The 15,755-nt window shown below is 35.3% G+C and overlaps 1 protein-coding gene across 2 annotated transcripts in view; it reads right to left on the reverse strand.

Annotated features, from left to right (window-relative positions):
- The window catches only part of DACH1 (dachshund family transcription factor 1), a 480,275-nt gene that overhangs the window by 31,346 nt on the left and 433,174 nt on the right, over positions 1 to 15,755 (reverse strand). For both annotated transcript variants that reach the window (XM_070380571.1, XM_070380572.1), the window contains 3 exons: positions 13,329 to 13,476; positions 10,260 to 10,403; positions 9,699 to 9,767 (listed from right to left, as the gene is read on the reverse strand). In XM_070380571.1, the coding sequence (XP_070236672.1) occupies positions 9,699 to 9,767; positions 10,260 to 10,403; positions 13,329 to 13,476 (361 nt within the window). The remainder of the gene's footprint in view (positions 1 to 9,698; positions 9,768 to 10,259; positions 10,404 to 13,328; positions 13,477 to 15,755) is intronic.

Raw genomic sequence — 15,755 nt, forward strand, 5'->3', positions numbered from 1 at the left:
TACAGAGAAAAAATATAGTGGAGCAGAGACTTGAATCTAGACTTGACTCCTAACATTTCTTAATTGGTAGATTCTGTAGGTCTATCTAGAGAACTTTCATGCCCACATTAGACTTAAGGGTCTTTTTTTAAGGATTAGAAATACACATAAGACAATTACGTGAAATCAAATTGAAACAATACATTTGTCAAGGGAGGGTGTAATTTCCTCGGTTCTGCCTCATCACAACAAAAATATGAAGTGACGAACGTTACAGCCCTTGGACAGACCGTGTCTCAGCTCTCAGGCAGTCCGTGTTACAGCTCTCAGACAGATAAGTGTTACAGCTCTGTGTTACAGCTCAGTTTTATTTAGAAAATAAAGGAAAATACATTCTCGAGGCGTGAGGGCATGCTGACCCAAAAGACACAAAGAGAAGAGAAAGAGAGAGAGAGAGAGAACCCCGGCCCTTTGGCTCCTCTTCTTATATGTTTTTTCCTCCCCCTGGGCCTGCCCTATGTAAACTGGGCTAGCCAGGAGTGCTGTTTCTTCTACCTGAGGTCCTCACTCCGGTCCTTGGACCTTTCTTTGTTCTATTTTCGTGGGCTTTTCCCTTCCTTGTTTTAGCCACCACCATTCTGGACTCCTTTTTCCTATTCTAACTACCTAACACAATTCACATAGATTTTCATATGGTAAGTTTAAGTAGAGTTCAACGTAGAACCCTTAACAGTATAGAATCTTGGGGTACCATTTAACAACCTCTGTTCAAACACATGGCATAGAAGAAATGAAGAGATTCTTTAAATGTTATATACTAAACTGAACATGGAATTGCATCTGATTTTGCATTTGTCCTAAGTTCACTGCATGCTAAATTGTAGGGATGTAGGTACATATTTTAGGTAAATATGATTAATTTCTTAATTTCTTTTATTGTTATTTTAAATGCTTCATTTAGAATGATATTTTTCTCAGCATGTCTGGAAGTGTCTATAAACATGGTATAGGCATAAATGACTGATTAAATAGCAAAAATCTGGAAAACAACATTTTTCCCAATTGCACACCATTCCCTAGTTGCTATCAGTAGAATGTTTTGAAGTGTTGAAGCCATTAACAGTCAATGAGCTAACTATCCGCAATGAGCAAATGGGCTTCAGATGGTTATCCTAGAAAAGAGACATGTAAATCTACATAGCAAAGCATGGAGAGAAAACAAAGACTCTGGGGTCAGAAATCTAAATTTAAATGTCAGCAGCCCCACTAAATCATAGTGCAAAAGTGAGAATGTTAATTAGCCTTTCTGTATCTTACCTTTAAATTAGAATATACAGGAAGTCTCAATAAACAAGAATTCCTAATCCACCTCACTATTTTAATAAGCAAAACTCCACTTACTATGTAATATCACTAAATCCAAATGAAAGAAAGTGTATTACTAGGGCATTCAATGTATGCTGGAACATTTGACTCAACAGAGAAAGATACATATTTCACTAATAAGCTTACCCTACATCATTAAGGTTTAGGATCTGTCAGTTACTAAACAGATAATAACAACAATAACATATGTTAAAAGAACAACACTTTAACAATCTTAATCTAAAAACAGCTGGGAAGGAAACAAGGGATGAGAAAAGCAATTGGACTATGTTATTTTCCCAATTCTGATTAACTCATGGTGTGTATGCGCATGTGCTAAGTCACTTCAGTTGTGTCTGACTATTTGCGAACCTATGGACTATAGCCCACCAGGCTCCTCTGTCCATGGCATTCTCCAGGCACGAATACTGGAGTAGGTTGCCATGCCCAACTCCAAGGGATCTTCCCTACCTAGGGATCTAACCCACATCTCCAGTCTCCTGCATTGGCAGGCAGGTTCTTTACCACTAGCGCCACCTGAGAAGCCTAACTCATGGTGTAATCTTTATCAAATAACATACCCTTACTAAACCTCAGTTTCCTCTCTTGCAAAATGAAGAGATTTAATTTATTTGTAAAGCGCCTTCCCAGTGCTAAGGCAATAACATCATATAAGTGTGCTTGGCATTTCATCAGTGTTCAATAAACATTTGTTGAATAAATGAATAATTTTTAAATTCAACATGTATCTTCAAATATCTAGGAAGCAGAAAAGAAGATATTAAATTGGAACAAAAACATTGCTAATGTGAAGACAAGTCTTTTATGTCCTTTTATTGGAAGAACATTTGGTTTTCTATGATCTGAGATCAGTCAAAAATAGAATAAAAAGCCAAGCAGTTTTGATTATGGACATTGGATGTAAATAAAAGAGATGTACTTTCAAGTGGAGTCAAGATTTTGCAAGCATAACTTGCAGATATACTAAGATGTCAGAGGAACTGTGGTCCACATTCCCATTAATTTCAACAATTACTTTTGGATTTAAGAGGACGGGTTTCACTTAGAATGAAAAAGAAAGCTGCTACTTTGAAAGTGAACTTTTAGACTTTTTGAAAATTTATAAAAGACATAGATAAAAGAGTACTAATTCATGATTCTCCCATGTTATACTTCATGTTTATATATTGAATACCTAAACAATATAAGGAGATTAAATCATTTGAAATTATAAGAATCAAATCAGAAAAGAAGCATGAGGTTAATGCTTAAAAACCAAAAAAAGAGTTATTTAAGAAATGTGATTATGGTATATGAAGTTAAATAGAAATTTTAAATGGGTGTAAGTGAATGTTGGGTTTCCCTGGTGGCTCAGACCTTAAAGAATCACCCGCAATGCAGGAAACTCACGTTTGATCCCTAGGTCAGGAAGTTCCCCTGGAGAAAGGATTGGCAACCCACCTCAGTATTCTTGCCTGGAGAATTCCATGGACAGAGGATCCTGGCAGGCTACAGTAGGTAAATATTCACAGAATCCAAATCTTGAGTCAAATGTGTAAGAATAAAGTAACAGAAATGCAGCCAGGAAGGGCAAGCACATTCTGTTAATTCAGCTATCAAAAATGAAAATTCCCCCAGAATTTATAATTCTGACTTTCTTAGGAGGAATCATATTACCCTTTGCTTCCTCCAATCTCTCCCACCAATGTCAGAAAAATGCCAGAATAGGAATACTTGACATTCATCCACAAAACCAAAGGTCCTAACTCACCAGTACATTCCTTCAGGGATTAGTGAGCATCACAATGTGTCAAACATTTGGGCACCATGAATGTGGCACAAACATGTGACTCACTGACGTGTAAGTGTCAAGCATATTTACAGACACTAGGAACACAGTGGTGAACAAAGCAGGCATGGTTCACACTCTGCCTGGCTACCACCCAGAGAAAGGAAGAGGAAAATATTTAAAAAGTGACTGCCCATGCGCAGCTGTGATTGTGGAGAAGATATGGTAAAAACCTCTGTGAAGAGGGGCAGGGAGAAGCTGCAGGGGTAGATGTGGAGTCTGAAAAGCCTTTCTGGATGCTGTGACTTCTAAGATGAGACTTAAAGAATGAGTAAGTAAAGGCAGGAAAGAGAGAGAAATGCCACTGGGAGGTGGAGAAAGATGTAAAGCTTTCTAGATTAAAAAAAAAAAAATCAATGGCAGAACAGAGAGTGAAGGGCAAAAGTCATGCTTGTGTGTAAAACACAGGGAGGGAGCCATCAGCTTCACTTTCTTCATTGTGTATTAAGGAGGATATTGGATTGGGCAGTAGAGAGAACCAAAGGGAAGGAAAGTAGAAGAAAACAGGTCGGCAGGGGGAAGAAGGTGAAGGACCCTTTAGGTTTTATGCACTGGACTTTGAGGTCCCTGTGAGACACCCAAATTCCAATTGGATATTATTTGGAACTCTTAAGGGATGTCTGGATTGGCTGGAGAGACATTTTTTAAATTTTTTAAACTATTAAAAGATATAGCTTAAATCATCTAAGTGGAAGCTATCAAAAATGAGAGACTAGGATTCAGTAGAAGGAACTCATAATATTATAGATTTGGCTGCATACATTGTGTAGATGTGCATTCATATGTGTGAGGGACTCAGGTGTTGGAGGATATTTATTAACCTGTCCAAAAAATAGTTAAATAAACATTTATACTGACTCCTCTACTATATATATATATATATATATATATATATATATATATATATATATATACACATACACACCAGGACTTCCCTGGTAGCTCAGTCAGTAAACAATCTGCCTGCAGTGCAGGAGACCTGGGTTCAATCCCTGAGTTGGGAAGATCCCCTGGAGAAGGGAATGGCAAACCACTAAGTATTGCTGCCTGGAAAATCCCATGGACAGAGGAGCCTAGCAGGCTACAGTCCATGGAATCGCAAGAGTAGGACACGACTTAGTGACTAAACCACCATATATATACAGGGCTTCCCTGATAGCTCAGTTGGTAAAGAATCCACCTGCAATGTGAGAGACCTAAGTTCGATTCCTGGATTGGGAAGATTCCCTGGAGAAGGGAACAGCTACCCACTCCAGTGTTCTGGCCTGAAGAATTCCATAGACTGTATAGTCCATGGGGTTGCAGAGTCGGACATGAGTGAGTGACTTTCACTTTTATATATATGTGTATATATACATATATATAAAGTATCTTACGAAAACCTTTAAAATAAGATATATTCTCACAGTTCTGGAGACTGGATTGATCTGAGACTTCCAGTCTCCAGAACTGTGAGAATAGAAATTTCTGTTATTCAAGCCACCCAGGTTTTATTTTGTTTTTTATTATTATCACCCAGGTGATATTTTGTTATGGCAACCCTGGGTGTCTAACACAGCCCCGCTCCAGTTGTCTTCTGTAGCACTTTTACAAATTTTAAATATTCTATTAATTCACTATTTACTTGTTTATTGTCAGACTGTTCTTTTGTAAGGCCAGAGAATTTTCATTCATGCCTTATACCTGTGCCTGGTATCTGGAAGGTACTCAATAAATAACTGTTGAACAAATAACCAAAGTATCCAAAAGCCACAGTGGACTAGGCATTGTGGATAATGGGTAACTATGGGATGCTAATCTCTGTTTTTTTTTTTTATTATTCAGTAGATGGTTATTTTTAATCACAAGAGGAACACTATAACTTCTTTGGCTCACGAGTTAAAAATCCAAGTGTTTATAGGAGTCAAGTAGATGTTGTAAGTGAATATGTTACTTTATGCAAATAAAACTGAAAGTTTTTCTCAAAAAAAAAATAATAAATAAATAAATAAAATAATATATAATTTTTAAACATCATCACAAATCATGACATATAAATCTGTAAGATTCAGGCATAAAAGAGTTAATCAGTATAAAATCCAGCTCCTGCAGAAAGTTGCTTTTAAATATATATATATATATATGTATATGTGTATATATATGTATGTATAAGAAAAAGGCAGAGGAACCAGAGATCAAATTGCCAACAACAAACTGTGGAAATTTCTGAAAGAGATGGGAATACCAGACCACCTGACCTGCCTCTTGAGAGACCTGTATGCAGGTCAGAAAGCAACAGTTAGATCTGGACATGGACCAACAGACTGGTTCCAAATAGGAAAAGGAGTACATCAAGGTTGTATATTGTCAACCTGCTTATTTAACTTATATGGAGAGTATGTAATGTCCAGCCCAGTAACAACGCTGGGCTGGACGAAGCACGGGCTGGAATCAAGATTGCCGGGAGAAATATCAATAACCTCAGATATGCAGATGACACCACCCTTACGGCAGAAAGTGAAGAACTAAAGAGCCTCTTATTGAAAGTCAAAGAAGAGTGTGAAAAAGTAGGCTTAAAGCTCAACATTCAGAAAACTAAGATCATGGCATCCGGTCCCATCACTTCATGGGAAATAGATGGGGAAACAGTGGAAACTGTGGCTGACTATTTTTCTGGGCTCCAAAATCACTGCAGATGGTGACTGCAGCCATGAAATTAAAAGAGCTTAATCCTTGGAAGGAAAGTTATGACCAACCTATACAGCATATTGAAAAGCAGAGACATTACTTTGTCAACAAAGGTCTGTCTAGTCAAGGCTATGGTTTTTCCAGTGGTCATGTATGGATGTGAGAGTTGGAGTATAAAGAAAACTGAGTGCCAAAGAATTGATGCTTTTGAACTGCGGTGTTGGAGAAGACTCTTTAGAGTCCCTTGGAGTGAAAGGAGATCCAACCAGTCCATCCTAAAGGAGATCAGTCCTGGGTGTTTATTGGAAGGACTGATGCTAAAGCTGAAACTCCAACACTTTGGCCACCTGATGCGGAGAGCTGACTCATTTGAAAATGATGCTTGGAAAGATTGAGGGCAGGAGGAGAAGGGGACGACAGAGGATGAGATGGTTGGATGGCATCACTGATTCAATGGACATGGGTTTGGGTGAACTCTGGGAGCTGGTGATGGAGAGGGAGGCCTGGCATGCTGCAGTTAATGGGGTCGCAAACAGTCAGACACGACTGAGCAACTGAACTTGATACATATATATAGATATAGATATAGATATAGATATATATTCATTAAATTTCCACCAAGCTTATTGATTTTGAGTTTAGTTACCAGAAATATCAGTAAGGAAAACTTCATTCCTGTATAGTATGAGCTGATTTACCTTACTTATCCAGATAAGTAAATTATTTAGAGCCTCTTGATCAGCAATAGTAGTTTCTAAGCTGCTTTCTGTTTTACTCTTCCTCACCTCTGTACTTTTACATAAATGATGCTACTAAATACTAATGAAGCAACATTTATTTGGGGGTAACTGAGTAGTATTTAAGTACCTGACTGCTAGGTGACTAACTCATGGGACAAATCTGGCTCATTTATTAACAAAATATTAAAAATGAGTAAGGACATGCCAAGTATAAAGAAATGTGAGTTTCCTTTTTCATTCCTAATTAAGTTGAGCTTATTTTGGAATACAGAATAATTTCAATTATGGTTGGATTGGGAGCAAGAAATAATACAGAGACTCATAACTCCTGGGAAGCGAGCAGGGTTGTGTTCGTGTCATTCATGAGTTGTGAAGCAACACATGCTTAGAGCTGCCAAAATATCTGATATAGACCATTTCACAAATTAGCAGTGAGTTCTGGTTCTTTTCCCTTTGCCTTTCCCATTCTTGAACTTAAGACTCCTCATTTTACTAAACACAGTCCTTGTTCTTTGATATTTTCTCTGCATCATTAATTTTGCTATTTTGTTAGCTTCTAAATTTATGAATTTAGTTTCCAAGGCTAAAAAAAAATGTTTCAAAGGACTAAATGAACTCACTTAGTTGGGTTAGACTAGCAAAAGATGATCTCTTTGCTTTGGTATTTTAAAAGTCTTGGGTAGTGTCAAGTGAGATAATCGATAGCAATTAACATATAGAAACACAGATTCATCTACATGTGTTTTTTAGATTACATTTGAGAAAAATTCACATTATCTAATTAAAACCATTAATATTAAGGTGTCTTACAAAAAAAGCTTTCATTGAAGAGTACGATTATCAGAAAAATCCTTAAATTCAAATGTAAGTGCACAAAAATTAGAATATTATTGATTATTTATATTAGACTTGAGGAACTCATCTTTTTAATTGATAAGATGAATGAAAGAATTGAAAAAATTGTTTCACGTTATAATTAAGAGAAAGCAATTAATAACCCCATAAAAAATAATATTTGCTTTAAGTAACTATGTATAATTGTCATTCAAATGTTTATCCTTTCCTGAGTTATAGAGTTGTTTGAGTGGGTTTTCTGTGTTATATATAACATTCTGGATGGCAGAAAGAATGCAACTTATGACTAAAAATTTTCTTCAGAGTGTAAGTAAATCATAATAGAAATTGAAAGTAGTCAAAACTTTGACCTATATAGTAAGACCTTATCCCATATTGAAATATACATCTGAATTTGTGTTTTACAAATTCTGATAAAATAATTATAGCCTTAATTGATGATCCAAATAATGCTAATAGCAAACTCATGAAATATATATTATGTCAACTATGCAGAAATGTTTAATTGTTGCCTAATACCTTCTTACAGAGAAGGCAATGGCACCCCACTCCAGTACTCTTGCCTGGAAAATCCCATGGGCAGAGGACCCTGGTAGGCTGCAGTCCATGGGGTCGCTAGGAGTCGGACACGACTGAGCGACTTCACTTTCACTTTTCACTTTCATGCATTGGAGAAGGAAATGGCAACCCACTCCAATGTCCTTGCCTGGAGAATCCCAGGGACGGGGGAGCCTGGTGGGCTGCCGTCTATGGTGTCGCACAGAGTCGGACATGACTGAAGCGACTTAGCGGCAGTAGCAGCAGCAATGCCTTCTTAAACTTCCCATGTATATGAAAGAATATAGTGTCCATAATTTTTCTTGCTTGAATTCTAATCACGTTGAGAATTCTGTGGATATCAGATAATTTATATACCACATTTACCAGGAGGCTTATTTATGCCTCCTGCTTATTTATGCTTTTTTATGTCCAGCACTTTGGACATTAACTAAGTTAGTACCTGAGGAGTTCGCAAATACACAGACCACAGTTCTGATAGTTCACAATGGACATACTGTCCCTGATAAAGAGGACTGGCTTTGTTATTAGTAATTTGTTAACATATGCATGCAATTCTTTACAAAGCAACATAGATCATTTGAGTTTCATAATATTATAGTCACACATATATGTAATTTTGCTGAAACCTATAATGCTCTAAAAAATGAAATCTTTTCTACAAGATGTCTCATAATAACATATGGTTCAAGCCTTAGGATTTAAAAAATAATTATCATGGTAAAATACACAAAAAACATTCTCCAGGAATGTCTATGGTTTCTGATTTTTATTTATTGCATATATAATACTTCACACAATTATATTTCCTTTATAGTAAACTAAGAATGATACTTTTGGAACTGACTGAGTAACACGATTAATGTCAAACAATATCCCCAAAATGAATGAACTTAAAATGCAAAATAAAAGCAATCGGGAGGATTATAGCAGTTAATCATTTTAGGCTTCCCTTTGAAGAATCATTTTCATTTAATGCTCTTTTTACTGTTTAGTATTCATGTTGTTAGATTGAGTTTATTGTCTAGAATAGATGTGAGGCTATAAATGCTACCTTCAGATTTTGCTCTCTCCTAACAGCATGGTCTTCGCAATACACATATTTTGCTTTTCTGAGTGTTTAATAAAACTCCCTCTAGTATTCTCTATATGATTTTGCTCAGCAGATTTGTGTTATTAAAATGTATATAATGGCACACAGTCCACTTGGAAAGTCCACATAGGATCAAATAATCTTATTTATTGTTAGCTTTCACCTGGTTTATTTTATATGTACCTTGCATTAGTTGTCACTAAAACAGAAAGAAGATAATTTCAAATTTTAAGAACTCCCTAATTAACTCATGATTTTATTGATATAGAATTTATAAAACTTTCATCTATTAGATTGGGCTTTAGACATTCAATAAAACACATTTACTGTGTTCAAGATTAAATCATACATTGTTTAAAATTAATTATTCCTTTTTAATTGCATTGTATAAACAGAAATGACCTGTTAATTTAAAGAAAATCTATCAGCACAAAATGAATTCACTCATATAAACAAGCAAGATGAACTTGACCTTGTTTGAACTTGTTTTGATGTGGCCCAGATGGTAGGCTACATGCTTGAATAGCAGGCTAAAGCAGAGGAAAAACTCATAGAGCAAGATCTAGATTTATAGCCTTTTGCAAATTCCCACCTTGTATTGTCCTTTCGGCATCTGTTCTGCCGCCACTGCGGTCAGCTTCTATCTCTGGGGTCAGAGAGTCTAAAAACAGAAAGGTAAGAGTGACACACATTTCATTTGATTCCCATTGTCCTTTAAAAAAAAAGCAACCTGTTACTTTGGTGCTGAATTAAAATTACATAAATCTTTGTCATCTTTCAAAGGTTGAACAAAGACTATAACCATGAGAATTATCAGAAGATTTGAATGGATAAATAATGCAAAATTGTTCAGAAAATGAGATGGGGGGGTTGAGAACTTCTCATATTAATATTTTATTATGTTTCAGTACAGACAGAATTGGTTAAATAGAAAAGCAATATCATCTCAGATACTGAAGTAACGAAACTGTGGAAGCACCCATGAAATAAAACATTTCCCCCAACACATGTGACTTTTCTCTCCACCATGCTTTCAAAAAGAGCTTAATGAATCACCAGCCATAGAAATACAAACCCACAAACACATGTAAATTGTGTTTTGAGTATTCACAATGAAAGTTAGTTAGCCATGCATAAAGACACATCCTCTTACCATTTAAGACCCTGAGACTATCTGTTGAAGCTGCCTGTTTTAGTGTTTGTTCGGCTTGCTCACGCCGTTTTGTCTCAAATTCAAGTGCTTCCTGCAATTTTCTCTTTGCCTTCTTCTCCTTCTTTAGCCTCTTTTGAACTATGGCTAGAAAAGAGTATATATACATTATTATTTTTCAGAATTTTTGCAATGTTCACATCTCCACAAACGGTCTCTATTTTTAAAATAATATTATTTTTCCCCTGCTGGACTGCACCTCTCTGTGCAGAGGAAGTTTAAACAAAACAAAAACAAAAAAACAACAATAACCCACTTTTACCTAAAATAAATCTCAGTAAAATGTCCAAGGAGGCCAATTTCTGTTTAGCCTTGAACTACTACAAGAATGCCTTTAATTATCATATGTGGAGACAGTTTTAATGGGAAACTAATTTTAATAAATATTTATACTCACTGATAAAAGAAGTCTGATTAAATAAATTTTGTAGTTTAGTCTCTGCCCTTGAATCAGACAAATGCAAAGTAATCTGAATAGTATAAACCTTTAAGATTAGTCTCTCTTTATGAAACATTAATTTTGAGTAGTAAATGGAGCATTCCCCCTATCTTTACAAAAATGTTATACCAGCAAAATTTTTAATAATTCTTTCTTGTCATAAATACTATTGCCTATGTGGAACTAATTATTATTGTTGTTAATATATATATATAAACAGACTTTTTTGATGAAATGATTGCAATTTGCTTAGAGATATTAATAATTTCATAGCAGATGTATTTGCAGTATTATACATTTCAGGAAAGTTACACTTTTAGACTGTAGGAGTTTGATGAGTATAAAACTTCATTGCTACTTAAAAAAGTAACCTATGATACAAAAAGTTAATTATGATGAATGTTTTTCCTACTGACCAATTTAAGTATTTGTACATAATATGTAATCAATAAATAATAACAAATTTTCTCCATAAATGTATGTTAACTGTACTTTCATACATATAATAATTGATCATTGTTTTAACTTTTACACTATATATAAAGTAACCAATCAGCATATGGAAAGCATAAAAGTGTTTTCTTTGAAATAATTTTTTTTTGGATGGTTGATAAACATTGTGTATATGAGTGTGACAGAATCAGTATGAGAAAATCCTTCTGGCAGAATTAGTCATAAGAAGTAACCATTCCAAATTTATTATATAATTACTTACAGATTAACAAGCAACATTTTTTACCTAGCATAGTATTCAGTCAAGACATCAAAAAAGGTGATAATGGTTCATGTAAGAGTGTTACTTTGAATTTCCAGTTTCCACAAATCCTATTTTTATAATCAATATTATTCAAATGGCAGACCATTATCTTATAGTTTATTGTTGCTGGTAACATATATTTACAGAAAATTGTTTTTACATAGAGTCAAATCGTATAAGAAAAAACAGAACTGGTTTCAAATAAATGCTAATTCCCTTTATTTAATACTGTGAAAATCTTAACAAAGTTACTTGCCTACTCTTTTCCTTTCTAAAGATGATTGCTTACGTTGTCTCTTTGAAAAGAAACAGTAATTGCTGAATTACTTATTTGGATTGTTTATTCGCATGGCACTAGAAGCTCAATACCCAGTACCTTGCCATTGACTGTTTGTTTTCCTCCTACATGATTGAAGCAAATGGGGTTGCCATGTTTCCCTCTTCAGGATAACACACGGCTTCCATAGACACATTCATATAGATCATTATTGATAGTCATTAACTTTAACTTGTTGTTCATAATTAATTAAATGGTAGGTTCATGATGTTGTCTGTGAAACACTTTGTCCTATACGTTTAGCAGTTAAAGGAATAAAACAATGTAAATTTTCCAACAGTTGTAAAACAACACAATTCTGAACATCTCTCAAGTAACCAAAAGGTTACCTTAAGAATTCAGGGTTCTGCTTTTAAGTTTTGTTTGAAAAAGACTTCTCCAAGTAAGAACAAAATTGCGACATGGCTATCTCATGGAAGATGGTTCCAAAGAATGAACCGTTTGACCATATTCATTACTCAGAACATATCCCACCATCAACATTTACCTTGTTTTGCTTACTCTAGTAGCTAAATCTATGTGAAGTCACATTACTTAGAACAGTGCTCTACACCCAGCGTGCCAGCTGCCTGAAAGCCTCATCCTGGGAACTGACTAACTATTGCTTCATAGTAACTAATAAAAAACCTATTAGTTCTGCAAGTTTTTAAAGAAAGAATTATTTTAAAATGACCACGTCACATATATCAGAAGAAAGTGTGGATTATTTATAGTGGATATTTATTAAATGAGAGAAAAGGAGCTTCCCCTTTTAAATATTGAAGAGAACTTTAGAGTTGAAGCAGAGGGGAAGTTGTTTGTAAAGAAAATACTCTTGGATGTCATACATAAAATAAGCAGACAAATATGAATGACCTTCAAAATTATCTAAACATGCACTGTAAAGTGTGTAAAAAGCAGCAGTTCATAGACTGATAATAACATTATTTTTACCCAATAAAAATTCACATCAGTTTCTACTCTGATGTGTATTTGACCTTGTTGGATGAAAATGAGGCACTCAGAAAGAAAATTATACAAACACTCAACTTTGGTCATTTGTTCAGATATTCATCAGTCTTCCATTTCAGTTGATAAATATCTCACTAAATCTGCTTCGCTTGAATAATCAGTATTTTTCTATTTTAGTTTTATGACTTTAACTCAAGCTTTTCAAAGGGCAATTATGAATGAATATAGAATTCTTCTTCATGGCTGTCATCTTATCAGAACTCCTTATTTTAAAACTATGAATTGGTTAAATCTATAAGCAGTAAAAATTATGTGATTAATGATATAATGGATATATTTCATTATATATATGGTACGAAGAGACGAGAAACCATGTCCTTTAAAGGTTAAGCTCAGGATTCAAATCCTGCACTAAACTATAGCTACAAGTAAAAACAAAAAAGTTACAGTTTCATAGTAAATCACAAAATCTTGTTATGCTGAATATTTGATGCTAAGTATTAAACTTATTTGGAAGTTTAAAAATACCTCTATTCTTTTGTTCCATTGCCAACTGCTTCTCAAGTGTCTCCCTTAGTTCTCTTTCCCTTAAAAAATCCATCTTCAGTTCTGTTTTTTCAAGTTGAACCTGTTTTTCTTGAGCTCTGGCATTGTCTATGGCAACTTTCAAGAGCCCCTGTACAAAGAAGGTATTCAGAATTATAATATTTTGGATGAAGTACATTTCATTCATTACTTTAACATATTTTAAAAGAGAACAGCCCACTTATCAAATATCTTCATTCCTGTTGTGCAGTCACTTTGTATTCACTAAGATAAATAGTCAAAGTAAAGCAAAATTTTTCTATGTTTAATTAAACTATTTAGGAAGACAAATATTTTTGGCATGCAGGTTCAATCGCTTCTAATTAGAATATCTAGGTTTAATACTACATGAGGGCAACACATAAGTGTATCTTAAAATTAAATATTGTGAAGAAAATTAGACTGATTTGTTCCATGTGTAATTATCTGACATAGTTTATGTAACCCCTTGTGATGTTAGCAATACTCACCTGTCTCTCAGGGCTCATTCTCTGCCACTCCCTACTGAGATTATATACAACGTGAGTGGCCATTTATTTCTTAAGGCACCAATTTGTTTCTGCACCAGGCACTTGGCTCTCTGTTTCCCTCCTGAATGCTTTTCCTCCCAGGTTTTGCATGGCTCACTCCTACATTCATTTCACCTTTGTTCAGTCATCACTGGGGAAAACCGTTCTCTTCACATCTCGTCTGGACTAGCCCTCCAAACTCAAATTTTTATTCCCTCCTTAAAATTCTTCATGTCGTTTATTATGTAATATTGTCATCTGTTTATTTGTTTAGTGGCATATTTTGCATCTTCTTCACTGAAATGTAAGTCCTCTGAGGCAGAGACATTTTCTCTCATGGGGTACTATGGGTACTAAAACTCAGAGAGTGCCTGCTGTAGAGTAGATTTCAAAAATTTATTGAATAGAAGGATTCAAAACTTCTATTAGGATCCAAAGCTTCATGGCTTAGTAATGCATTATTTTTTAAAAATCTATCAAAATGGCTCTAAACAGAGGATACATTTTAGGGTATATATAATAATACTGCTGCTGCTGAGTCACTTCAGTCATGTCCGACTCTGTACGACCCCATAGACGGCAGCTCACCAGGCTCCCCCTGTCCCTGGGATTCTCCAGGCAAGAACACTGGAGTGGGTTGCCATTTCCTTCTCCAATGCATGAAAGTGAAAAGTGAAAGTGAAGTCACTCAGTCGTGTCCGACTCTTCGCGACCCCATGGACTGTAGCCCACCAGGCTCCTCTGCCCATGGGATTTTCCAGGCAAGAGTACTGGAGTGGGGTGCCATGGCCTTCTCCAATATATAATAATAGTATATGGCAAAAGCGAATTATATCTATTTATATAACTGATTATAAAATAATATATATATAATTTGCTGCTACTGCTGCTGCTAAGTCGCTTCAGTTGGGTCCGACTCTGTGTGACTCCATAGACAGCAGCCCAACCAGGCTTCCCCGTCCCTGGGATTCTTAAGGCAAGAACACTAGAGTGGGTTGCCATTTCCTTCTCCAATGCATGAAAGTGAAAAGTGAAAGTGAAGTCGCTCAGTTGTGTCCGACTCTTAGCGACCCCATGGACTGTAGCCTACCAGGCTCCTCTGTCCATGGGATTTTCCAGACAAGAGTACTGGAGCAGGGTGCCTTTGCCTTCTCCGTATATAATTTGACTATATGCTGTATTAATATATGAGTAGTATTCTGAAATTTTCAAAAATGAGATTATGAGAATATGTAAAACCTATGCAAAGCGTTATGCATGTGTTCTCTGCTAAGATGCATTAGAAAATTATTACTAAAGTTATTAGTAAAAATTGGAGCTAAGATTTCAATACTTCTCAACTCAGCAATTCAAAATGCCCTTTTGGAAAAGATGCTTTGGATTGTGAACATCAGCAGCTGAATTTTTCAAATGAAATTAGAAATGAAATGGTAGTTAATGCCAGTTGTAGATTTATTTGAGACCCCTTTAACCCTTTATAGGATACGACATAAGAAGTTTGATTCATACATTTCAATTCCAGCTTGACTTGCTAACGCAATAGGAATGTACCTTCAGTTCAGCCCAATTGTCACAAGTCTTTTTAAGTCTCTTTTCAAGCACATACAAGCTATTAATATTTAATATTTGGTATAACTGATCCTGAATTTTCTGGATTAATTTTTGTGATAGGAAACAAGCTGGATGGCAGTTCACTTCTCTCTACTCTTTTGTTTTTAACAATAAAACATAGCTGCTAAGGAAACTGCCATCTTAATTCGGCAACATTCCTGTATATGTTTCTTCTTCATCAAGAACAAACAATTAGTAACAAATGAAAGAGATCATTACATCAAGTGCCCTTTTAGATCACCCCAATTAA

Source organism: Bos mutus, chromosome 12, assembly GCF_027580195.1.
Source record: "Bos mutus isolate GX-2022 chromosome 12, NWIPB_WYAK_1.1, whole genome shotgun sequence".
Classification (NCBI taxonomy): Eukaryota; Metazoa; Chordata; class Mammalia; order Artiodactyla; family Bovidae; genus Bos; species Bos mutus.